At 36.7% G+C, this 27,371-nt stretch overlaps 1 protein-coding gene across 1 annotated transcript in view; it reads left to right on the top strand.

Annotated features, from left to right (window-relative positions):
• Window positions 1-10,344: 10,344 nt before the first annotated feature.
• The window catches only part of LOC107598211 (regulating synaptic membrane exocytosis protein 3-like), a 70,539-nt gene continuing 53,512 nt past the window's right edge, over window positions 10,345-27,371 (top strand). Inside the window, exons 1-2 of the mRNA XM_016289487.1 lie at window positions 10,345-10,546; window positions 17,718-18,006. Of these exons, the coding sequence (XP_016144973.1) occupies window positions 17,757-18,006 (250 nt within the window). The 5' untranslated portion in view covers window positions 10,345-10,546; window positions 17,718-17,756. The remainder of the gene's footprint in view (window positions 10,547-17,717; window positions 18,007-27,371) is intronic.

The following is a 27,371-nucleotide window of genomic DNA, read 5'->3' on the forward strand; positions in this document are numbered from 1 at the left end:
GCTGAAAAGAACGCATGTCACACCTCTGTTCATCAATTTGCACTGGCTACCAATAGCTGCTCGCATAAAATTCAAGGCATTGATATTTGCCTACAAAACCACCACTGGCTCTGCACCCCTTTACCTAAATTCTTTACTTCAGAGTTATGTGCCCTCTAGAAGCTTGCGTTCTGCAAGTGAACAACGCTTTATTGTGTCATCCCAAAGAAGCACAAAATCACTTTCACAGACTTTTAAATTAAATGTTCCCTCCTGGTGCAATGACCTGCCCAACTCAATCCGAGCAGCTGAATCCTTAACCATCTTCAAGAATCGGCTAAAAACACATCCTTTCCATCTTTATTTGACCCTCTAACTCTAGCACTCTCTATTCTAATTCAATTCTTAAAAAAAAACTCTTGTCCCTTTTAGACTTGCACTCTATTAATTTGCTGCTTGTTTTCTTAAAAAAAACTAACACTTGCTTTCTAATCTTTTTGTATTCTATCTGTTTTCTTTTCATTTATTATACAATTAACAAAAGCAAAAAAAGACCTCTAACACTAGCTTGCTCTATTCTTTTTCTATTCTATGTTTTCTTTTTATTTATTATATAATATAAAAAACCCTTGCTACGTGTACTGCGTTAAGCTAACTGAGACTTGTTATAGCACTTGCATATCATTGCTCTTTTGTTGATTTTGATAGCTTCCATTGTCCTCATTTGTAAGTCGCTTTGGATAAAAGCCTCTGCTAAATGACTAAATGTAAATGTAATCCCAGTCATGGTTTCAAAAATGGCAAACATTGAAGAGTTTATTTGCAAAAGCAGATAACTTTGTTTTTTTTATTTTCAAAAATCATGTTTTTTTTATTATATTATCATGTTTTTGTTGTGTTTTATTGTGTTAGTTAGCTGTATTTTTGTTGTTGTTATTTTTTACCTAATCAAAATAACCAAACTGCAGTTTGATCGAGATTAACTGGAATGCACAATGAAAAAAAAAGATTTTTGACAGTTCTCTGTTTTTGCAAATTAACTTATTTCTCTAGGATTTCATGATCAGTCTGTTGAGAGATGAAGGCAACACTGCAAACTGAATCTAACCAGGACAGAGATGCACAACAACATGAGGACAAGAAGGTCAGGGTCTCTATCAGCTGCATCTGCAACAGTGAAGAGACGACTCTGAGATTCTTCATATGACTAGTAAATAAGAAGAGATAGGCATGGACAAAAATGATTTGATTGTAAATTATTAAGTCAAAGTTAGCTAAAGCGATAGAATAGTAATAGGAAAAGAAATGTACAAATATTGTTAGATATTTCCCCAACTGTTAATGAAATAGTTACTGTAACAGGTAAGCTGACTCGTTATGGTGTTTTTGTGTACAACAGAGGACGCTGTTTCACGAAAACCAGATTAACCACGGTGAAAGCCATGCTTTGGCTGTGATGCGCTCGGTGCTGAATCAGTTCAGGGAGATTGTTAACAAAGATGCTGTGTTAGTGTATATTGAATCTGGTCCTGTCATCTTATAACTGCTGTATTGATTGTGTGTAGGAGGTATATGTGGTGTCTGGCTCAGAGGTCTTACTGTTGTACTGCAGTTTAAGATGAACTGCTGCTGAATGGGGGTGAATTTTAGCTGACCTTACGTTTATGCTGCAGATGCTACAGTCAGGTCTATTCAGCAACATTCACCACTAACAAAGACCATAGTCATAAGTCTTACACTGTATGTCTGTCTATAGTGTTTGCCTATAACATAGTCAATCATCTGTATAGAAATATGGAGGATAATTCATTTGATGAGGGTACAAATCACTGCAGACATTTGACCTCATTTTGAGTCATGTTACAACATATTCAAACAGATTTGCCTGGGAGGTTTTATTTGATGTCTGTCTGATGCATTGCAGCCTTTATTTGATCTGGAGTGCTTTCAACATGCAAAAACAAAAACATTATGATGCAAAAACATGACCTTAATGACAATTTAGGCTGTCGCAGCTCTGGTTATGGAAACAAAACTGTTGTTTTAATGCGTGCTGTACAAGGAATCTGTTAGAGCAAATATAACTCCCACCACAAGTTTTTTTTTTTTAATTATCTATCTATAATTAAAGACTTTGATGATGCCACTCAGCTCTGGAAAGTTCTCAAAAACAAAATGAAAAGGAACCAAACCAAGCAAAACAAAAGCAAAGCTAGGCAAGACAAATAAATAAAACAAAATGCTTTTGTTTACATAACAGATTTCTCAAAAAGAAAAAAAGTAAACAAAAAAAAACTGTTTACAGGATTCTGATTTCTCAAAACAAAACAAGCAACAAACAAAAGTTAATTCAGGCAAAACGAAACAAAAATGTTCTGAAAACAAAGCAAAACTATTTGTTTTGTTTACAGCAGCATTCTGATTTCTCAAGAACAAAACAAACCAGTCGACTCAAAGCAAAACCAAAATATGTACAGCATTCCAATTTTTACAAAAATAAAGTATTCAGATTTTTCAAAACAAAGCAAAACAAAAAAAAATTGTTCATGCATTCTTATTTATCAAAAACAAACCAAAGCTAAAACCTTTGTATACAGCATTCTGATTTCTCTAAATCTGATTTCTTAAAAATATTCCCATTTCTCAAAAACAAAACTAATATGTTTGTTCAAATTATTCTGATTTCTCATTATCTGATTTCTTAAAAACAAAACATTACATTTTGTTCACAATATTCTGATTTCCAGTAACCCAATTTCTCATAATCTGATTTCTCATAATCCGATTTCGCAAAAACAAAGCAAAACAAAAACGTTTTCACAGTATTCTGATTCCTCATAATCTGATTTCTCAAAATAAAACAAACAAAAACAACAAAACAGAATGGTTATGAACACAACAAAAGACAACAAAACAGAACAGTTATGATCAGTACTATAGGTACGGCGCAAAACCACACAGCCCCACAATTGCAACATGAATTTCATCATGATACAACCAGATGCCCACCTTTAAAGAGGGTCTGCAACAAGAAAATGATCACTGTTTCCTATCTAATCCTATTTCCATAAACAGTGACTGGTATTCCGGTAAGACCTCATCAGGGATCATTAATTCAGCATACTATGCAAACGTCACAATGAAAACTATTTATTCCTAATTTTCTATTGTTCTGCTTATATTAAACATGCAATAAATCTGGATGTCCCCATGACTGGCATTGCTTACAACAATAATAACACTAATAGTTGCACTGCACACACTAATTATAACAATAGTAAACTTGAGGAATTGATCAAATGTTCATTGAACTACTACTTCTAATATCCAGTATAAAAATGCATATTAAAAGTGTGCTTCAAAATGCTTCTTTTCTTCACTGTTGACCGCTATTGCTGGTAAAACAATCAGACCAGTAATCTAATACCTAAACTATTTCTTATGTTCAGGATCATAAATAGGGGTTTCCCTTTCTGCTTTAGACTTTGCAACATCTATTCCTGGAACAAAAAAGCTTTCTTTGGAAGAGCGGGACTGTGAATTCTTATGCTTATCAATCTTTCTGGTATTTGGATTTATTATTTTCCTGGCAGTAAAAAAAATAAAAAAATAATACAGAATGAAAAACAGTATCCCCCACAAAACAAATATGTTTTAAGGAATGGTGAACGTCAGAGTGCTGGTCTATGAGTGAGTGTGAGGTCAATGTATGTGACCCCGGCTAGCAGGATCAACATTAGGAACTTTCTCCACTCACACAGGGATAACACCAGCATCAGCAAGGATTACTCGTGTCCAGGAGCAAAAGCAATCATGGCTGAACCTCTGCAGAGTGGCTGTTGCTTTAATTCACTCTGGCAGGTTCGAGCCTGGGCCACCATTAATCCAATAGTACTCACTTTCCAGGTGACCATCACTGCCTTGTCAGCCCATTTAGATCTTCATAATCCATAAACCTCTTAATCCAATTGTGTAGCAGCATCATGACGTATCCCACACTGCTATCTGCACAGAAAAAACACTCCACATATAGAGGATCCAGATCTGGGCTCAGTGTAAACATAAGAATGTGTTTAGATCCTACCTTTCCAAACGCTATCACTTTGTCTATTTAAATGGGGAATCATCTCAATTAAATCCAGTAAAGTATGGAGTGCCACAAGGATCTGTACTAGGTCCTCTGCTATTTTCAATGTACATGTTGTCCCTTGGTAATATTATTAGAAAATACGGGATTAGTTTCCACTGTTATGCTGATGATACTCAACTATATATCTCAACAAGACCAGATGAAACTTCTAAATTATCTAAGCAAACAGAGTGTGTTAAAAATGTAAAAGATTGGATGACCAATAATTTTCTCCTATTAAATTCGGATAAGACCTAGATATTACTTATTGGACCAAAAGACAGTACACCGAATCTCGTGGATTACAATTTGCAACTAGACGGATGTACTGTTACTTCCTCTACAGTCAAAAATCTGGGTGTTATATTAGATTACGTCTTTAATTGATTTTTCCGTACATTTCTGCCATATGTACATTAACTGACAGTCACCACTGATAAGCTACCACTAAATATTGTAGAAACTTAATTTGCTGTAAAGTTGCTTTGCAATGATTTGTATGGTGAAAAGCGCTGTACAAATAAACTTGAATTGAATTGAATAATTAGCTTTTTGGGTTTAAAGAATTTCTTACGGTATGACAATTAGAGGTTAGACTGTACAGACATTGAAATCTACACGCTAATACACACTATAGGCAATGCTGATGTTGTTAACATTAATACTTTGAGAATAAAGTTTAAGAATAATAATAATTTGCATGGTTTGATGTGATATGAGCTAATCGATCTTTAGATTAAATCACCATTGGTAGCGCAATTTATTGTAATGCTTTTTTCCTCAGTTGGTCAGAACAAACATGGCAGACTTGTTACTTACTTGTTCAGATGACAATACGGTGAAAATTCTTATTTGGCTCATATATTCCAAGACGTAGTCTAGAATCTGTGATTCTGAAGTACAGTAAATATCCACATCTTTCCTCAGTTGGTCAGAACAAACATGGCAGACTTGTTACTTACTTGTTCAGATGACAATATATGGTGAAAATTCATATTTGGCTCATATATTCCAAGACGTAGGCTAGAATCTGTGATTCTGAAGTACAGTAAATATCCACATCTGTGCGGTGACTGACTGCCACACATGCTCCTCAAAACATTAGATTCATCTGCGCTGGAGCACAACCCACGCAAGGAAGATAATTCCACAAACAGCTGCAATTGCAGGTTTTCAAACAGAGATGGCGACAAAGAGGCAAAACTTACGGACTGCAGCTTTAAATTATATTTTATTTTCTATATATCTTTATTTTTTTAGTTTTAATATTTTTTTTTAGGTTTTGGTAAATGTGTTGTCATTTTTATTAGTGTTTTTTTTTTTAAATGTTTATTGTTTTCATTAAGTTTTAGTTTTAGTTTATTTGCAGTAATTACCAGCTATTTTAGTACTTCAGCTAAGCAGAATTAAAAAGGATGTGTTTTTAAATAAAATTATTTAAAATAAATTTTAAATGTATATTTTATGTTTATTTTATTTTAAGTATGATTGATTTTTAACAGTTTTTGTTTTACTTAACGACAGTAATTTTGGCTTGAATGCAGTCAAAACTACAAATAAAAAGTGATCAATATTTATTCATGTTGTACTATCATGCTGTAGATAGAAAGTCTTTAATGTGAATTAGCCATCCTACATACATTTGCATGTAGAAAAAGCACATGATTACAGCGGGATACAGCGAAATATTACTTTTTAATTAGTTTTAATTAGTTTTAATTCTCCATGGTTACACACCTGCCCAATAGGGCCCAGCGGATCAGGTGTGTAACCATGGAGACGCGCGCGCCTTGAAGAGGCTGGATGTGGAGTGCGCCGCTCGCTCTCTCGCTCGTCAGTCGCTCGCCGCTCTCTTCTGTGGATGCAACACCGTCCAGACACATCAAACTAACCCAAACAATGACATTATCTGCAACGACACGACAGAGACACACCATTATCTGACTAACTGAACCGATCCCGCGCACCTTTCTGCTCGCTGTTTGCCGGTAAGTGTTTGGATAGGCGCGCGTGATGCATTGAATTATTATTATTAGGGCAAAGCTGCATTTAAAAGGCAACGAGTGCATCGTTGTCAGCAATCATGCATGACTCGATTATGTTTTATTAAAATGCATTTGTTAATGCCAGCTGAATTGGAGAAGCAGTGACATTCTGTGCATTGCATGAATGTTGCAAAACCTCTCTTGCTGCATTTATTTTCATTTCCATCAAGCCTCTGCTGTATGCCTTTTTATTTTTAGTTATTCCCTTTATAATTGAAAAGAGATCTGTTTTAGTTTGATGATTGCGTATTTTCCTTCACGGCGTAAAATAGGACAAAATATGATGTCCAATGTCACTTAATAAGAAGAGGCAATTTGCGTTAAATAGTGCATTGAAGACCTTGCATTAAACTTAAGATCTTAATTTTGCCATTATTAAAATAAATAAATAAACAGACAATTCATGTGCACATATATTCTGCAGATGTTTATGGACGTTAATGTTCACTCATTGTTCCTTATTCACTGATATTGAACATATTTCAAGGTAGACAGTTTAGTGTTTGTAGGCTATATGCTATTTTAGTACTTCAGCTAAGCAGAATTAAAAAGGATGTGTTTTTAAATAAAATTATTTAAAATAAATTTTAAATGTATATTTTATGTTTATTTTATTTTAAGTATGATTGATTTTTAACAGTTTTTGTTTTACTTAACGACAGTAATTTTGGCTTGAATGCAGTCAAAACTACAAATAAAAAGTGATCAATATTTATTCATGTTGTACTATCATGCTGTAGATAGAAAGTCTTTAATGTGAATTAGCCATCCTACATACATTTGCATGTAGAAAAAGCACATGATTACAGCGGGATACAGCGAAATATTACTTTTTAATTAGTTTTAATTAGTTTTAATTCTCCATGGTTACACACCTGCCCAATAGGGCCCAGCGGATCAGGTGTGTAACCATGGAGACGCGCGCGCCTTGAAGAGGCTGGATGTGGAGTGCGCCGCTCGCTCTCTCGCTCGTCAGTCGCTCGCCGCTCTCTTCTGTGGATGCAACACCGTCCAGACACATCAAACTAACCCAAACAATGACATTATCTGCAACGACACGACAGAGACACACCATTATCTGACTAACTGAACCGATCCCGCGCACCTTTCTGCTCGCTGTTTGCCGGTAAGTGTTTGGATAGGCGCGCGTGATGCATTGAATTATTATTATTAGGGCAAAGCTGCATTTAAAAGGCAACGAGTGCATCGTTGTCAGCAATCATGCATGACTCGATTATGTTTTATTAAAATGCATTTGTTAATGCCAGCTGAATTGGAGAAGCAGTGACATTCTGTGCATTGCATGAATGTTGCAAAACCTCTCTTGCTGCATTTATTTTCATTTCCATCAAGCCTCTGCTGTATGCCTTTTTATTTTTAGTTATTCCCTTTATAATTGAAAAGAGATCTGTTTTAGTTTGATGATTGCGTATTTTCCTTCACGGCGTAAAATAGGACAAAATATGATGTCCAATGTCACTTAATAAGAAGAGGCAATTTGCGTTAAATGGTGCATTGAAGACCTTGCATTAAACTTAAGATCTTAATTTTGCCATTATTAAAATAAATAAACAGACAATTCATGTGCACATATATTCTGCAGATGTTTATGGACGTTAATGTTCACTTATTGTTCCTTAATCACTGATATTGAACATATTTCAAGGTAGACAGTTTAGTGTTTGTAGGCTATATAGATGTTTAGAGACAGTGTAGCGTCCTTGTGAGTTTTATACAAGGATGTACTGGAATTGTGGCATGTGCTGAATATATATTGACAGCATTTCATCTATACACGTAATAGCTTCCTTTTATGAAAGATCAACCGAATCCTGACATTTTCAAATGAAATCTGGTTCTCGGTGGCTGATAATGCACAGCTTATGAGCTGATAAATGTGATTGATTTATGGCGGATCTGATCGGTTTGTACAGTGAATCAGGTCGAGCTGTTGGTTAAGTTGTGTGTGTGTATCTATTTGTATATCACTGGTGCAAGTGATCCCTGTGTGATACGTTTGAGTCGATATGTTAAATCCATAAAGTGTCTGAAGGCTGTAAAGGGCGGTTACACCTTTCACTGATTGAAGTACATCGTCCGTTTGAGAGAGCTACGGGAGGGCAGTAAAAGATCCGATTTATAGGTCTGTTCACAGCTGCCAGACTATTTGGTGCCTACGTACTGATGTTCGGTCAAAGGCCATGTTGGGTTTAATAGGATCAAGAAATGCGAGGCATTTCCCAGTAAATGGGCTCATCAATGCTCTAATATGTCCAGATACTGAGAAGTGCCACTCAGATACTATGGTAAAGCCAGGTACAAGGCCAGAAGGACGGAGAATGTAAGAATTGTTGTGGCTCTTTTAGTGAAGTCAGAGGTCTGATGTTAGTTTTTGTTGTTCTGATCCATTTTTCAAGTAGCTCCCTGCACATATGTGTTATGTTTCGTTGTGCGCAGGAGGTGAATAACTAAATAAAGTAAATAATGCATCACATGCATCACATGCAACAGCTAGAGACAAGCGTTCTGTGTTGAAGAAACCCTTGGCTTTTGCACAACCTCGAGGTTGAAGTAGAGTGTAAAATAAACCATTCTTTTTCGTTCGGTGCTCCTGGGCCCAGATTTTGTGCTTCTTATACCAGGTTATACTTATTTGTAGCCTGGGCTCGGATACAAGCGGGCTCCTGATGGCAGTAAATCTGTGATGTATAGTTTTGGTTGAGCTCGGTTCAGAGGTGCTGATTAGATTCTGTGGTACTTTTTGAGGCTGTGCTTCTGTGGCGTTTAGCCGCGGCCATCCTGTGAAGTGTCTTTCCGTTCCTGTCAAAGAGCCGTGATGTTCAAATTATGCTCATCTTTGTGAATTTCACTTTTTTTGGGAAATGTTACTGTGACATTTTACCTTACATCTACAGTTTGGAAATAGACTATTAGTTACTTAAAATGAGTATGTTTATAGAGATAATTGAATAAAAAGTTACACTTTAGATTAGGGAACACATATTCACTATTAACTAAGAGTTTTCCCTTCAATGAACTCCTAATTTGCTGCTGATTGATGGTAAGTAAGGTAGTTGTTGTAGTAGTTATGTTATAATATATGGCTAAGTTAAGGGATCTAAAATATGGTCATGCAGAATTAATATGTGCTTTGTAAGTACTAATAAACAGCTAATATGCTAATAATATGCGTGCTAATAAATGAGTTAATAGTGAATTGTGTTCTCTAACCTAAAGTGTTACCCAAGTCTCTATAATATTCTGGTCTGTACATATAGCTCAGGTCCCCACAATCAAGTTTTTTGCTCAGTTTTTACACAGATGTTTTGCTCAGGTTACTGAATATATGGTAATGGCACACCTCTTCTCAATACGTCACACAATTTGATATATTATTCATCCTGTCAGCACAAACAAGGTGAATTGTGAAAGTTTAATACTTGTTCAAACTCTAGGTATGAGCAACAGTGAGGCTTTCACCAGAAAACACCAATAATAATTATTGAACTACTGTTCAAAAGTTTGAGCACTTTAGTTTTTTGAAAGAAATCAATACTTTTATTCAGCAAGTATGCATTACATTGATCAAAAATATTGACAGTAAAGACATTTTTAATGGTACAAAAAAATTATTTTGAACAGAGAATTCTGAAAAAAGTATCATGGTTACACTGATACCGATAATAAGAAATATTTACATTTCTTATTAAAATATTTACATTTCTTATTAATGTTTATTGTTTTCATTAAGTTTTAGTTTTAGTTTATTTGCAGTAATTACCAGCTATTTTAGTACTTCAGCTAAGCAGAATTAAAAAGGATGTGTTTTTAAATAAAATTATTTAAAATAAATTTTAAATGTATATTTTATGTTTATTTTATTTTAAGTATGATTGATTTTTAACAGTTTTTGTTTTACTTAACGACAGTAATTTTGGCTTGAATGCAGTCAAAACTACAAATAAAAAGTGATCAATATTTATTCATGTTGTACTATCATGCTGTAGATAGAAAGTCTTTAATGTGAATTAGCCATCCTACATACATTTGCATGTAGAAAAAGCACATGATTACAGCGGGATACAGCGAAATATTACTTTTTAATTAGTTTTAATTAGTTTTAATTCTCCATGGTTACACACCTGCCCAATAGGGCCCAGCGGATCAGGTGTGTAACCATGGAGACGCGCGCGCCTTGAAGAGGCTGGATGTGGAGTGCGCCGCTCGCTCTCTCGCTCGTCAGTCGCTCGCCGCTCTCTTCTGTGGATGCAACACCGTCCAGACACATCAAACTAACCCAAACAATGACATTATCTGCAACGACACGACAGAGACACACCATTATCTGACTAACTGAACCGATCCCGCGCACCTTTCTGCTCGCTGTTTGCCGGTAAGTGTTTGGATAGGCGCGCGTGATGCATTGAATTATTATTATTAGGGCAAAGCTGCATTTAAAAGGCAACGAGTGCATCGTTGTCAGCAATCATGCATGACTCGATTATGTTTTATTAAAATGCATTTGTTAATGCCAGCTGAATTGGAGAAGCAGTGACATTCTGTGCATTGCATGAATGTTGCAAAACCTCTCTTGCTGCATTTATTTTCATTTCCATCAAGCCTCTGCTGTATGCCTTTTTATTTTTAGTTATTCCCTTTATAATTGAAAAGAGATCTGTTTTAGTTTGATGATTGCGTATTTTCCTTCACGGCGTAAAATAGGACAAAATATGATGTCCAATGTCACTTAATAAGAAGAGGCAATTTGCGTTAAATGGTGCATTGAAGACCTTGCATTAAACTTAAGATCTTAATTTTGCCATTATTAAAATAAATAAACAGACAATTCATGTGCACATATATTCTGCAGATGTTTATGGACGTTAATGTTCACTTATTGTTCCTTAATCACTGATATTGAACATATTTCAAGGTAGACAGTTTAGTGTTTGTAGGCTATATAGATGTTTAGAGACAGTGTAGCGTCCTTGTGAGTTTTATACAAGGATGTACTGGAATTGTGGCATGTGCTGAATATATATTGACAGCATTTCATCTATACACGTAATAGCTTCCTTTTATGAAAGATCAACCGAATCCTGACATTTTCAAATGAAATCTGGTTCTCGGTGGCTGATAATGCACAGCTTATGAGCTGATAAATGTGATTGATTTATGGCGGATCTGATCGGTTTGTACAGTGAATCAGGTCGAGCTGTTGGTTAAGTTGTGTGTGTGTATCTATTTGTATATCACTGGTGCAAGTGATCCCTGTGTGATACGTTTGAGTCGATATGTTAAATCCATAAAGTGTCTGAAGGCTGTAAAGGGCGGTTACACCTTTCACTGATTGAAGTACATCGTCCGTTTGAGAGAGCTACGGGGGAGGGCAGTAAAAGATCCGATTTATAGGTCTGTTCACAGCTGCCAGACTATTTGGTGCCTACGTACTGATGTTCGGTCAAAGGCCATGTTGGGTTTAATAGGATCAAGAAATGCGAGGCATTTCCCAGTAAATGGGCTCATCAATGCTCTAATATGTCCAGATACTGAGAAGTGCCACTCAGATACTATGGTAAAGCCAGGTACAAGGCCAGAAGGACGGAGAATGTAAGAATTGTTGTGGCTCTTTTAGTGAAGTCAGAGGTCTGATGTTAGTTTTTGTTGTTCTGATCCATTTTTCAAGTAGCTCCCTGCACATATGTGTTATGTTTCGTTGTGCGCAGGAGGTGAATAACTAAATAAAGTAAATAATGCATCACATGCATCACATGCAACAGCTAGAGACAAGCGTTCTGTGTTGAAGAAACCCTTGGCTTTTGCACAACCTCGAGGTTGAAGTAGAGTGTAAAATAAACCATTCTTTTTCGTTCGGTGCTCCTGGGCCCAGATTTTGTGCTTCTTATACCAGGTTATACTTATTTGTAGCCTGGGCTCGGATACAAGCGGGCTCCTGATGGCAGTAAATCTGTGATGTATAGTTTTGGTTGAGCTCGGTTCAGAGGTGCTGATTAGATTCTGTGGTACTTTTTGAGGCTGTGCTTCTGTGGCGTTTAGCCGCGGCCATCCTGTGAAGTGTCTTTCCGTTCCTGTCAAAGAGCCGTGATGTTCAAATTATGCTCATCTTTGTGAATTTAACTTTTTTTGGGAAATGTTACTGTGACATTTTACCTTATATCTACAGTTTGGAAATAGACTATTAGTTACTTAAAATGAGTATGTTTATAGAGATAATTGAATAAAAAGTTACACTTTAGATTAGGGAACACATATTCACTATTAACTAAGAGTTTTCCCTTCAATGAACTCCTAATTTGCTGCTGATTGATGGTAAGTAAGGTAGTTGTTGTAGTAGTTATGTTATAATATATGGCTAAGTTAAGGGATCTAAAATATGGTCATGCAGAATTAATATGTGCTTTGTAAGTACTAATAAACAGCTAATATGCTAATAATATGTATGCTTAATACAGTAGTGTTCCCTGATCTAAAGTACAATTAGATAAAATTATAGAGATAATTGGAAGACATATTTTATGAGTGACATATAGGTCAGAACCATTATACAATAATTTTCAAAAGTTTGGAATCAGTCAAATTAAAACTTTTTGAAATAATTATGCTGATAATGTCTGCATATAATTGATCCAAAAACAGTAATTATTATAAAATATTTCTTTACAATTTAAAATAACTCTATTTGAATTTATTTCTGTGATGCAAAGCTGAATTTTCAGCGTCATTACTCCAGTCTTCAGAGTCACATGATTGTAATATGCTGATTTGCTGCTCAAGAAACATTTATTATTATTATCAATGTTGAAAACAGTTGTGTTAATATTTTTTGTGGCGACTGGGATACAAACCTTATGTAACAGTAATGTCTTTACTGTCACTTTTAAACAATTTAATGCATCTTTGCTGAATAAAAGTATTAATTTTTAATAAGCTGTCCAATGCTGCCACTAGGGGCGCTCTAGCAAGCATTGGTGTGAATTATTGTCTTCTTCTACAGTCAGATTTCTCTTTTAGGTCAACAAATGCCATTAGTTTAAAGATAATCTTGCTTGTTTAGTTATATTGTCAACATGTTTATCACTAGCTATCTGAAAATGAACATATTAGGTTAATGGCAAATAATATTTCAATGTAGCCTAACTCTATTGCCCCCATGAGTACTGAGGTTGTGGTTCAAGAACATGTTAAAGTAAACCTAGCATCGATGTCTACATTTTCATATATGACTAAGGTGTTTTTATCCATACTGTTTATGCAAGTATCCTAATGTGACCTTTTAGTTTGTAATATGTAAGCACAAGACTCTTAGAAGCTTTTGGTGCACTTTGAATACAAATCATGTCTTTGTTTCCTAACAGTGACTGGTAAACATGCCCTCATCTTTCTCCAGTAATTGCAGCATCATAACGCTAGGATTAAACTCACAACCAAAGGGCACATTAAATATGCAGCTACTCTGCGGTCGACTGCAACCCTTATGCTGAGTGCTGCTACACATTTTTTTTGTCCGCATGCCTCTTTAGCCCTCTATCGCTTCCTCACTCATGCATTTTCTGGCTGAATTTAGAGGGATTTGATAATCAGTGACGTACAAGGTCTCATATAATAAATAGAGAGCGAGAAGAGAGTGTGAAAGTGAGAGTGAGAGAGATAGACGGGTGTAAGTCTGCTGTGCGCTAACATGAATCAATGTTCCCGACCCTCCATCCAAACTGAGGAGCTCACACTCACCCGAGAGAATTCACTTCATAGAAAAAAATTCTATAGGAGAAATTGAGACGAAAGAAAGTGAATAAATTATTGAATTGTTTTAATTTACCATCGTTTAACCAGGCTAGTCAATTAAGAACAAGATGCTTATTAGCACAAGAATATTGTCATTTTGAAAAATGAAAGGGAGACAATTAAAGGAACAGTTCACCCAAAAAGGAACTGGAGTGGTGTGGATTACTGTGATGTTTTTATCAGCTGTTTTGACTCTCATTCTGACGGCACCCATTCACTGTAGAGGATCCATTGGTAAGCAAGAGATGTAATGTTAAATTCCTCCAAATCTGTTCTGATGAAGAAACAAACTCATCTACATCTTGGAGTAAATCTTCAGTAATTTTTTTTTTCTTTTGGGTGAACTGTTCCTTTAAGTGGCCTTCTATTTCATTAATATTATATTATCTGCAAGTACAGCTTTTTTTGTGTGACAGATTGAATTTTAAATTCAGTGTAATAGCTTGGAAAAGAGCAGAAGGAGAAATACTGGTTTGGAACATTTAGGTATGAAAATAATGAAGCTTTTTGAGTGAACTATCAATTTAATGTAATACATCACATCAGACATCCATAAACAATGCATAATGCAAGATACATAGAGTAATGTTTAATTGAGAACAACTAGATAAGGTACAATGATAAACAGAGAACATAAGAGCTGCCAAAACACAGTTTATATGTAACTCCTTCCCATTCTGTCTGATAACTGTGTCAGCACCATGGTTAAATATGAAGCGAGAAATTTGGAAGAGGGCTGAGAAAAGAAGCAGTGAGGGAGGAGAGCAGGAACGTAAGATGACAGGGACACGGAAGGGCCATTCATTTTGCTCATTTGCACATGTGTTGCTACAGATGAGATTGGGTTTTCATTTTTACTAAATGTTCTGTACCACTTTCTAGTTTTTGTTCTTTGTATCTCTGGACTTTGTGGATGTAATGTACTGACACAGCCTCTCTTTGTTCCCTTTTCCTCTCTCTCAAAACCCTGTCCTACGGCAATCTAAGCTCTCTCTTTCATTGTAATCTGAGTGTTTTACCTAACCAGCCACAAATACGACAAGGGACATCCAAGATTCTGCTGGACGCTTATTTCTGTCATGTTGCACTGGGTAGCACAGTGAAATCTCATTGGTTGAAAATACCTCTCCACTTAGCTGTTTTAATGCTACATTTCATCTAAAGTTAGATGTGAACTAATCCAATTTGTAATCTCAAACTTTCAACCATAATGACATTCCATCTCTTGTGAAAAAGAAGTGTGCTTACAGGAATAGTTCACCCAAAATGAAAATTAGCTGAAATTGTACTCATCTAGGCCATCCAAGATGCAGATGAGTTTGTTTCTTTCTAGGAACAGATTTGGAGAAATTTAACATTACATCACTTGCTCACCAATGGATGCTCTGCAGTGAATGGGTGCCGTCAGAATGAGAGTCTGAACAGCTGATAAAAACATCACAATAATCCACAAGTAATCCACATCACTCCAGTCCAACAATTAACATATTGTGAAGTGAAAAACTGTGTTCGTAAAAAACAAATCCATCATTAACTTCAATCGAGTCCTCTATACATAATATTGCTTTCTCCAGTGAAACATTTGTCATATCTAAATCAGAAGAGAAATATGCACAGATTAAGCATCATTTACAAGCGAAAAACACTTCTAAATATGCCGGTGGATGTCAGTTTTAATGTGAAAGGATTAAAGGATTTTTTCTTTATTAATATGGATGATAGACTGTTATTTTAGGTTTAAGTTAAAACACCTTAGGTTTAGTTCACCCAAAAATTTTGTCATCATTTACTTCTTGTTCCAAATCACTAATTCATGGAGACACGAGCATCGGGGCTGTTTTTTGAAGAATGTTGGCTATCAAACTGGGTATTGCTGGTTGCTATTGACTTCCATAGTAGAGAAAAAAATACTATTGATGACAATGGCTACTGTCAACTATTTGGTTACAAACATTCTTCAAAATATCTTCTTTTGTTTCCACCAAATTTTTTTTATACATGTTTGGAATGACATGAGGGTCAGTAAATGATGATACAATTTTCATTTAATCCATCTCTTTAATAATGGATTTGTATTACAAACATGCAGCTGTTGAAAATGTTACCTTTCTGGGTGGAATAAAACTGAACTATTCGCTGTCAATCACTTGTTCTGCAATCAAAAGTGTTCAAGAACTGGGTGTTTACAAAGATAGAGCAAGTAGTACTCGGCTGGTCGTGTGATTTCAACATGTCGCATCCATGTGACAACCCTCTCCATTGAAAATAAAACAGAATTTATTAGGCAATAACATTTTTAAAGATTTCTTTACTCTGTGAAACTTTATAATAAGTGAACATGGACTCAGTCCTCCGTTAAAGCCTTAATTGAGTGTGAAATATTTCATGTCAGCAAATGCAAAATGTTCAAATGCTGGTACATTTGGTACGTTTTCAGTTCAGACTATTCCTTTTATTCTCTCTCTCTCTCTCTCTCTCTCTCTCTCTCTCTCTCTCACACACACACACACAGCTAATGGTGTGTTAATAGAGAGAGTGTTGTGGGCTGCTGTAGTCCAGGCCTCCTTTTAGCTGTGTGTGTAAGCGAGCGTGACTGTAGCATTACTCATGTCGTGACACAGCATAGCTCGTGCGACGAGAGAAACCTTATACAGACAGCATGTAGAGGACTGTGTGTTTGAGTTTGGCGTTCACACATCTACCGTCTACACGTCTCGCTCTTCCTCAAGTGTGATGTAGGAGCGACCTGGCCTGAAATCTCTGACTTTGAACATGAAATGAAATATATCCTTTCCAAAAACATACAGAAATGGAGAATGAGGCACCAGAACAATCATGACGTGCGTTGAAGTGGGCGGTTAAACAAAATCTGATTTCATGCTATGATTTTATTCCACCGCATGTTTGACAATACAGTTATTTTTGTCAGGAAATTCAACCCAGTAGTTTATATATTAAATAAAAATGCGGTAAAGATATTTTTGGATAGTCGGAGGAGTTAAATACTTTGTAAATGATAGCATTGTTGTTCTCATTTGATTATTTTCCCGTTTTATTTATAACTTGATGGACGCGAAGCATGATTATTCAGTTGAGTCTCAGTGGAAGCACATCAAATGAATTCTGTATGAATGTGGCAAGTTGCGTCATTGCTTGCCAACCACAAATGTAAATTCAACTTTTTTGCAACATGCCACACTGTGTATTTTGACATTCCTCCATGTTTTTTGGTTGCTCACATGTGTAAATAATTGAAAGCATTTCTGCCCGCTTATAACTGATATATCTGTGGTATAAACAGCATACCAGAATCTACTGGTTGATGCATTTCTATCATCTTGTGATATTTACCATCATACTGGCCATCCATTTCTTAAAAATAAATGTTCCAAAAGGGTGTTTTTTGCAGTGATGCCATAGAAGAACCAATTTTTAGAACATTTTATTATCTGATGTGACACTGAAGTAATGTTGCCAAAAATTCAGCTTTATATATTAAAATAGAAATTAGTTATTTTAAATTGCAATAATATTTCACAATATTTTCACAATATTACTGTTTTAACTGTATTTTTGATCAAATAAATGCAGCCTTGGTGAGCATAAGAGACTTCTTTCAATAACATTAAAAAAATCTTGCTGACCCTAATCTTTTGAATGACACACAGCCACTGAAATTAAGTATAGAGTAAAGACTCTTGGGATTTGATTCATAATTGAATAGTTGCATCTAACTTTTCTTCCCTCTGTCTTCCTCTTAGCCTCAGTCCAGCCCTGCGCCCAGAGGCTAGTGTGGGACCATGATGCTCAGCAGCTCAGTGGACGTACCCAGCCCTGGCGGGATGAGTGCGGTGGCGGCCAGGAACGTGGTTCGCAGTTCCAGCATCAGCGGCGCCATGTACAGCCTGCAGAAGAGCCCCAGCAGCACGGGGCCCGACGCCACAGGCCTGGCCGGAAACAAGAAGCGTCGCTCCAGCCTGGGAGCCAAGATGGTAGCAATCGTGGGTCTGTCACAGTGGAGCAAGAGCACACTGCAGCTCAACCAGCAAGGTGGGCAAGCTTTGAATACTCCAGCTACCCTGCTGTTCTCCGTCAGATATGATTGTTGTTTTCTTCACCTCTGTTTGCTCTCGCTGTCACACCCTGAACAATTTCACACCATTTCGTTTGCCATTTCTGGTGTGTAGTTTTTTCTCACTTCATTTCACTTTTCTTCACCTCCGCTCTACGTTCTTGTCCTTATTTGACTTTCAAGGTTTCATAAGGTTGCCAAGTCCTGTCAGTCTCAGTCCTCAACTGTTTTGAGGGCCATATGCAAGACAGAATTATTATTATCGTATTTTCTGGCTTGTGGACTTTTATGAGAATATAAAATCATTCAGGTTTTCAGAGAAATTAGATTAATTGCTATTATAAAACAATAGGCTACTTGATATTGCATTAATGCAAATAACATACAAGAGTCTCACACAACGATATCAGTCATTGTCCAACCAACCATTGCAAAGAAAATTCATGCTTAACACTTTTCCTCCCTGCTTTCAGGAAGACATTACATTCCAGAAATCAGTAAAAACAGCGAAATATCAAAGCAGCTGAACACAGCCAAGCTTTAAAACACACAAACGGAATAACTTATCACTCCAGAGCTGCAGGTTTAACCAGTCTAATATACATCTAGACAAACCTTAATCTTTACATGATCAGGAGGACAAAAAAAGAGCATGTACTAAGTATTCCCTATTTTTTTTTATGTTTTAGGACAGATGCCTCTTTCCAGCCGTCATGTTCTTACTCGTGTTGTTGACGTCATGCACAATGCATTTTGAAGTGACAGGAGTATCACATCTGTTAGAGAAAGGTTTAATTAAATTACAGTTACAGTTAAAATGTTAACGATTACAAAAGGAGTTATTCTCATCTGAATATTTTCACACACATACATACACACATATGATTCCTTTCCCAAATTGCATTGACACCTCTAAAATATGGGACACCAATGTTTCAGGAGTTTAGGACACAGAATAGGATTTTTTTTATTATAATCTTAATTAAAATGAAGAAGGTACTACTGTAAGGTTAACCCTGCCTGTTTTAAAATTATTAACAGTTAGAAATGTAGAAAAGTAATCAAATATAATCAGTTACATTACTTTAATAAAGTAATTGAAATAGTTACACTACTTATTACATTTTAAGTAGGGTAACTTGTAACCTGTAACCTATTACATTTCCAAAGTAACCTTTCCAACAATGATTTTTAGCACACAATGGTACTCTTATGCGCACTTCCTCCTCAATAATATTATAAACTATAGTGGAGCTTCATTGTGTTCCACAGTGATTTAATGAAAATATAACTGTAGTAGCATACTAGGAAAAAATTGTTTCTGGATAAATATGTTTAGATAAATATATGAACTATTTCTGACCATGTTTCATTGGTTTCCATTATCTACACACACATTTTTAGATCTTGCACCTATTACTTGTCTTTTTTTAAAACCCAGCTCTTAGCTTAAATTCTAGCTCTGCTCTGATAGCCTCCAAAACAGTACGGTCAAACACCTTTCAGAAAGTGTGTGAATTTAGTCATCAATTTGTGTTTAAATAGGTGCAGACATACAGGGAAGCCCCTTCATTAGCTGTTCTTCATCTGGTCTGCGTGTTTATTTGTGGCCGTAGGATATTAATGCTGTGTGTTAGTCAGTGGAGTGTGTGTAGATTGCTCTTAGTCAAGCGCTGAACAGGCTAACCTTCCCATCACTCTGCATGACTCATGCATGTGTGGCTGAGTAACACAGCATAACCTTGGCTTCTCCCAGGAATACACCTGCATCTCAATTCCGTTTGTCTAGTTGGTGAGAAATAGAAGATTTCACTGACCTAGATTAGAGTCTGAGGACGCTTCTGTTGTCTGCAGCCCACTGCTCTGCCTTTCTTTTTATATCCTCTTATTTTTGCTCTCCTCCGGTGTAATTGTGCTCCTGTGGGGTAATTACAGACTCTGTGACCAGGGGGAATCGTCATGTAACACTCTCGCTCTCTATAAGGGTCAAGAGCTGCCCACAAGCGTTAACACAGTTCAGCAAGCCAGCGCTGCAGTGTGTTCATGTGAGCCGTCCTGGCAAACGCAGACGAACCTGTCAGACAAATCCAGCTGCCAGTTTGTAAGGACTCTTGTAATGAAGACATTGGGTTAAATATATTTTTTACTTATTTAAGAACTGGCTCCTTTTTGATTCATGAGGGTGAATTTGAGTTGAATTGGCTACAGGATGTTGAATAGGAATTCAAATTGCAATGACAGCACAGTCACCCAACAGAAGGATTTTATTAGTCCAACAGTTGTTTTTTTATTAATTTAATTATGCCTGTTTGTTCCCTCATATGAATAATATGTTTTTTCTCAACTGATTAGATGTATTTCTCTAAACTGTCAAAACACTTCCTTTGCTTTGACAAACATTAGAGCATTCTTGGCAATGAAGTTTCATCCACCATGGGCCATTTTGTCCTATATAACTATTAATAGCTTATTAATATAAATTATATGTATAATAAATTGTATTACTAGAATAGTATTACTTGACTTAAATATACAATGGGGTATATATAAAGTCTGAGACTACTAGTGAAAACATTTTTTAATTCAAATTACATTATTGCCGTAACAATTTGAGTGAAACAGAAAAAAAAAACATCCCATAGAAATAAACGTTTGTGATCACTGTGAAAAATTCTGCTAAAAAGGAGAAAATTTAATAATTGAGGGATGAATTGAGACTAGGCAAAGTATTATTGTTTACATTTTTAAATAAAATGGCTAATTTATGCAGTAACGTGGAATCAGAATCGAGACAAATGCACCTCTAAGTCACTAAAATGGGAAAAGTATCATTTGAATGCAATAAAAATATCCCATAGAAATAAACGTCTGTCAACAGTGCAAAAATACAGTACAGTAAATAAAATGACCTTGGAGCAAATATAGGTGTTTTTACTGATGTTCTACGTCATTTGGGAGTTACACACTGTTTAATCCATAATGTTTTTGCAAGATTTTAAGATGGGGGCGACTGGCGTGTTTTTCAGGGCCGATGCCGATTATTACAGATCAAGCAGACCGATAACCGATACTTTGAACTAATATATATGTCTGGTGTAAAAATTAAAATTTATGTCAAAATTAAGGGCTCTGACAAAAACTTTCTTTAAATGCTTTTAAATTATTTTATCGGAAAATGACCGATACCGATAACCATAAAAATGGTTCAGGGCAGATAATGTGCCAGATCGATAATAGGTTGACACCTATTTTTAAGATTTAAAAATGTGAAAAAATGAAAAAATACTGCCTGTAACTTCGCTCTTTAAAGGGATAGCTCACCCAAAACGGCAAGATCTGTCATCATTTGCTCACCCTCACCTGGTCTTTCCAAACTGGTATAGCTTTCTTTCTTCTGTGGAACATAAAAGAAGATATTTTGAGAAATGTATCTTTTTTGTCCATATAATGGGGACCAGCAACATACTTCAAAATATCTTCTTTTGTGTTACACAGAAGAAAGAAGGTCAAACAGGTTTTGAATGACATGATGGTGAGTAAATGATGACAGTATGTTCATTTTTTTAAACCTTGTATCACTTAGTAAATTAGTATTGGTCTGTCAAGTTATAAGGGCGTGACTTCATAGAGAGTCAGTTCTCTTTCTATCTCTCTTACTTTCTCTCTCTCAGTACCTTATGTTGTTGCCTATGTACGCTTTATAAAGGATGACCTTTTCAGTGCGCTGTTGTCTCCCAGCAGGGCTGATGAGTCTCAAGGGTTGGATGTATTGTTGGTTTGGGGCTCCAGGGTTCACCTGTCTGGGGCATCAGGGCCAGCGCCTCAGCACCCATCTGCCCTTATCCTGGATAACTGCTTTACTTTGCTCTGTCACATTTCCACTTCCACACACCATGGATTCCAGCCAAGCAATTTAATCCGATACTGTGGTGTGGGTCTTATTCAGCTCCGAGTCAGTGATTCAATAAATGTGAGTGCATAAGCTCAGGGAGCCGAAAGACGGCGGAGAAATTGAGTGATGAAGGAGAATCGAATGGGTGATTGACTGACAAGACTGATAATAGACTTACTGTGTAAGTGCTTAATTTTTTCATTTATACTCGGCTACAGGCCAGAATGCTGATGTGGATGTGATAACAGTTTCAAAAAGATGTATATCTTTTTTTTTTTATAATATAATGTTAATGGAATAAAAGGCCACTTAAGTGTACTTAAATAGAGTATACACTTATTCTGGTGTGTTTACTAACATAGTAAAGCACATTTAAAGTACTTGATTATAATTTTACTGTTTTGTTATTCAATATTTCATTTAAAGTTAATAAATATTAAAAGGGTCCTATTTAGCTTTTTTTTTTACAAAGTCTTGATTTTGTTTTGGGGGTGTACTAGAACAGGCTCTCATACTAGGTTGTTCGAAAAACACATTATTTTTCACATATTTTACATTATTACAACACCTCTCTCCCCAGTCTGGCATGAACGACTCAAATAGTTCCTGTATCAAATGAAGGCCTGCCTTCTGAAATACGAAATGTGCTGTGATTGGTTAGCTGGGCCAATGTGTGCTGTGATTGGTTACCTGGGCCAATGTGTGCTGTGATTGGCAGCAAGAAGAAGACCAAACTTGAAGAATGTAATCAAGGCTGAACACCTCTTAATAAGCTCTATATTAATCCTCATCATAGGCTTGGACGATTTAAAAAATGAAACTTTCTATCTGACATGTATTTGCAAACGATTCATTTCGAGCATATGGGTGAGTCTCTGTCATGGTACAACATGACACCTTCACTTTCCAGCAGCACTGAACGGCTCTGGCAGGCAGGCAGGCATCACTGGCACCCGCTCCATCTCCATGACTTCACGCCACTCACCCGACCCTCGGTTTTTATTAAAACACAGCTGACAGCACTCCTTCCGAAATGAGCTGTCAATCTATTTGCTGTGGGGCCTTTGTACTGCAGGTCATGCTAATGAAGGGAGTGGACCTATATTTAGTTGTATCTGAACATGCAGTGTTGGGCAAGCTACTTGGAAAATGTAGTGAGCTAAGCTAACAGTTACTCTTCATTCAGTTAAGCTTCACTACACTAAAGCTACAGCCCTGGGAAATGTAGCAAACTAAGCTACAGCAACATGGCAAACATACTTTACTACATCTAAGCTAATTCCTTTTTATATTGAACCAACATCATACCAAGCCAATGCTCTCTCAGTAATGAATAAAACTGTCAGTTCATAATAGTTCAGGTTAATTGTCTATTCAATAACTGTTCCAAACCAATTTGTCTACAAAAATCAGTATCATGTACAGGGTCGGATTTACCTCATATTGTGACATAGGCAAAATACATTTTTGCTGTCGGTCAGAAACCTCCTATTGGTAGTTGGTATTGTGGCTTTATTGTATACAGATACATTTATATAAAGGGTAACACTTAACAAAAAGGTTCATTAGTTAACATTAGTTAACTAGTGTAGTTAACATGAACTAAGAATGAGCAATACTTCTGCAGCATTTATTAATCTTAATCAGTTATTGGCCATGACCCAAAAATAATTTTCAGGGTATTGTTTTGGCCACAATTATAATCTTAATCCGTCCCTACCCTAATTATTATATTTTGGCCCATCCTTCGTCCTGAAGATGCGGTTACATTTTTCGTTTCTTGAGATTCACCCAGTTAATTTGAATCCAAGTGTATATTTTCACAGTATAAATATATGCAGACTTTGCACCTCACATGTACTACTTATAAATCATGCACTTTTGGTCTCCTCCACCATTTCCATCTCAGTCTTGTTTTATTCATAATTGCACTAATGCATTGTTCTTGCAGCAGAAGCTAGAGAACAGCTTGTAGGTTCTTAGGCAAGCAGACTTGTATTTTTTGTATTACATTATCAACCTGAAATTATTTACTATTATTTACCAATTACATGTTTTGTTCCATTCCTGTGGCCTAAGGTGTTTGCGCAATAAACCTCCCACTCGGTTCTGCTCGGTTTCACAGTCTTCAGTCAAAATGTGCCACTAAAATCAATTTGGACTGCTGTTACACACTCCAGATGACACGCCGATCAATATATTGATCACAAGGGCGAAAGCAGGTGTTGTTTTCTGTGTAGACTCTTACATTTTTCTCCTGATAGACATCTCTTTCACAATGAGCACAGCAGGACACAGCTTCACAGGGGTGAACAGCCTCCATTCCCATCAGCAGAGGTGACATTAAGAAAATGGCATTGAACAGCTCTTGGACTCATTCATTGGCTTTGTAATTGTGCTTGGCCTGCTTCCATTAGGATCATGAATTGAATGTTTAGTGGCTCGTAGCTCCTCTTGAAAATGGCTAAACAAGATCATCAGCTAAACAAATGTATGGAATGACACCAAATATCACACAAAGCAAAGCAAAGAATAGCTCACCCAAAACAGGCACTACTCCCTTTATTCAATATCAAGTCGTTCCAACCCTGTGTGACTTGGTTACTTAAGTGGAACACAAAATAGTGCTGTGATTAGTTCATTTTATTTCTGTGCACTTTGTTATTTCCACTTGAGTAACAGGTGCATTTCCTTTTTGGAATGTGCCTTTATTCACTGCTATTCTTAGCAGGTATAAGAAGGTGCAATTGTGCACAGTGAGTTGGAAAGAGCGTCTCCGACTCGGTAAGCTCTGAGTCATCCTTCCACAGCTCCAACCCTGCTCTCCTGGCAAGCCCTGCACTCCCAAAAAACAGCTCCAGCACAGACTCAGTGGAGAGCACCTTTGATCCTGCTATGAATGTGCATTACCTAAACTCTCTTTGCACAAACAACAAAGACATGCACTCAGAAAATGCACCGGCTCTGCAGCCACAGCAGGCAGGAGAACCATTGAATGGAGATGTGAGGTTTTGTTTGATTTTATATTCCATTTGATGAGATCTTCTTTCAGAAGAGGGGTCTTGTACTTCATAGTCAGACCGAATGCACTCTCGCACTATCAAGTTTTTTTCAGGCTTGTGGCTGGTACAACTAGTAATCAAGATTTACTATTGTTCACACTTGGGTTTGGCTTGCTGGTATTGTTTTGCAATCAGATTCAATTAAGCTAATATTAATAAATGTTGTTAAAATTAATTTGTTGTTCATTTTAGCTCATGGCACCTAATGCATTAACAAATGCATTAGGTGCATTTTTAATTTTTAATTCTCACCTTCGTGTCGTTCCCAACCCATAGGACTTTTGTTACTCTTGTACTCTCCTTGTGAGGCCCTTCACTGTTTTCACTGGCGTCCCTTTCTGTCTGCAGTCTCAGAATCGCTGTGATGATCTTGGAAGCTGTTCTGGAGCGATTATTCCTCTCCATCCTCTTTCAGCCCTCCATCTTTTACTGTTCCCTTTATATGTTGACAACAGGCTTGACATGATAATACAGTTCCAGAAGTCGATAGCAACGGAATTTTTCACTAGTTTTGACACCACAGCTAACTCTGCTAATTAACATACTTCTTCATTTAAAGGGGTCATCGGATGCGACACTCACTTTTACAAGTTGTTTGAACTGAAATGTGTGTTGGCAGTGTGTGTACACAACCACCCTATAACGATAAAGATCCACCCAGTGTTTTATCTCGTGAAATCATTTCCCCTTTCTCAAATCGAGCCGATCTCAGATGCCTGTCTGTGTGACATCACACAGACAGGCCCCTCCCACGATAGTTTGATTGACAGTAGCGTTTCAGCACAGACTGGACTGGTGTCTTAACTTAGACCCGCCCTGAGTGAGCTGTCATCAGTCCGCCATTTTTTCGACGCCGGAGCAGATGTAGACAAGAATGTCTCCTGAGCGATTGAGGTGTTTTGTTGTTGAATGTAATAATGAACATAGCAGTTGTCATTTACTCCCGACATCTGATCCACTGAAGTCGCAGTGGATTACTTTTGTTTTTGAAGGGAATGCGCCCCCCGATTTACCTAAATGCGTCTATCTTCACGCGAATCATTCGTGATCCAGCTTCACATTCCAGAAGAAGTGAGTATAAGGTTTTTTTAATGAATCTTTGCAAATCGCCTTTCCTAATAACGTGCTAGTTAGCAAGTTTCACTATGAATGCGGCTAAAGTTTACCGTCTCTCAGAGAGCGGCTCGGAAGAGAGGGGCGGGGTCAGCAGAGCTCATTTGCATTTAAAGTGACATGCAATAAAACAGCTTGCTGTAGACAGAGCTGTTTTTGACAGGGTAAAAACGGTGTTGTTCTACACTACCATTGCGAAATTTTAACTAAACTATGTTTCAGACTTTTCATTAAGACCCTAAAGAATGATATCAACTTGTGGAAAATGGACATCTGATGACCCCCTTTAATATCAACATATATTAACTTGCCTTGAAGTATTTCTCCAGCACTTTGTATGTGAGTGAAGGTCACAACCAGGGTCCAAGAAGTGCATTCGAGTAGCATTTTGTGTTACCAATACTGTAGAAAGACTGATATTAGGTTTTTTTATTTTAGTATCGACAACTACTGAAGTACTGGTACTTCTGAAATCTCTAGATGATACGTTTACGAGTTCCCGACACACTTAATATCTGTGTCCGGCTCTTGCTTTTTAATCTTCTCAAGGGTGATGTGGACTTTACTGCTCATGTTCTTACTTCCTGTCGCTGCCTCTTTCACTCACTCTCTCATCTATCATTGATTTCTCTTTCTTTTCTATCCCTTTGCTGTGTACTTAGCCCTCCTTTTCGCAGAGCACAGGTCTTTTTTTGTGCTCTCATGTTGTAAATGTTTAATCTCTCTTCTGGCATTCTTTACTCCTCTTGCTTTGTTTTGCCGTCTATTCCTGGAAAGGCGCATGTTGTGGGGATCTACTCAAGGACTGAGTAGATTAACCATAGGAAGTGCATTTTGAGGTGTCACTCAAACTAATATTGACGAACAGTAAGGGGATGTATTACACATTAATGCTGAAAACACATACACGTAGATCTAAAGAAGCTTTTGTTCACAAATATACAGTACAAGCTCTGGAAAATGCAGATACAACTCTGCTGAGTGATTCTTTGATGAGACCTAGTCAGATTTCATTAGATGTTACCTAATGATCCAATATTTTCCAAAGTAGTGTTGTGCAGTAGACAGAATTGAATTGAAAATGCCTTTTCAAATTCAATTTGAAGGTAGCAAACAGGATACATAACTGCACATCCAATTTGAAATGTGAGGAATTAGAATTAACATGATTTGAAATTCAAAGAAATGCATATACAGTAGCTGCAATTTTTAAGTAGACAATCTTTGAATGTTGGGTAACACTTTGTTTTAAGGACCAATTCTCACTATTAACTAG

Source organism: Sinocyclocheilus grahami, unplaced genomic scaffold, assembly GCF_001515645.1.
Source record: "Sinocyclocheilus grahami isolate Dianchi unplaced genomic scaffold, SAMN03320097.WGS_v1.1 scaffold248.1, whole genome shotgun sequence".
Lineage (NCBI taxonomy): Eukaryota > Metazoa > Chordata > Actinopteri > Cypriniformes > Cyprinidae > Sinocyclocheilus > Sinocyclocheilus grahami.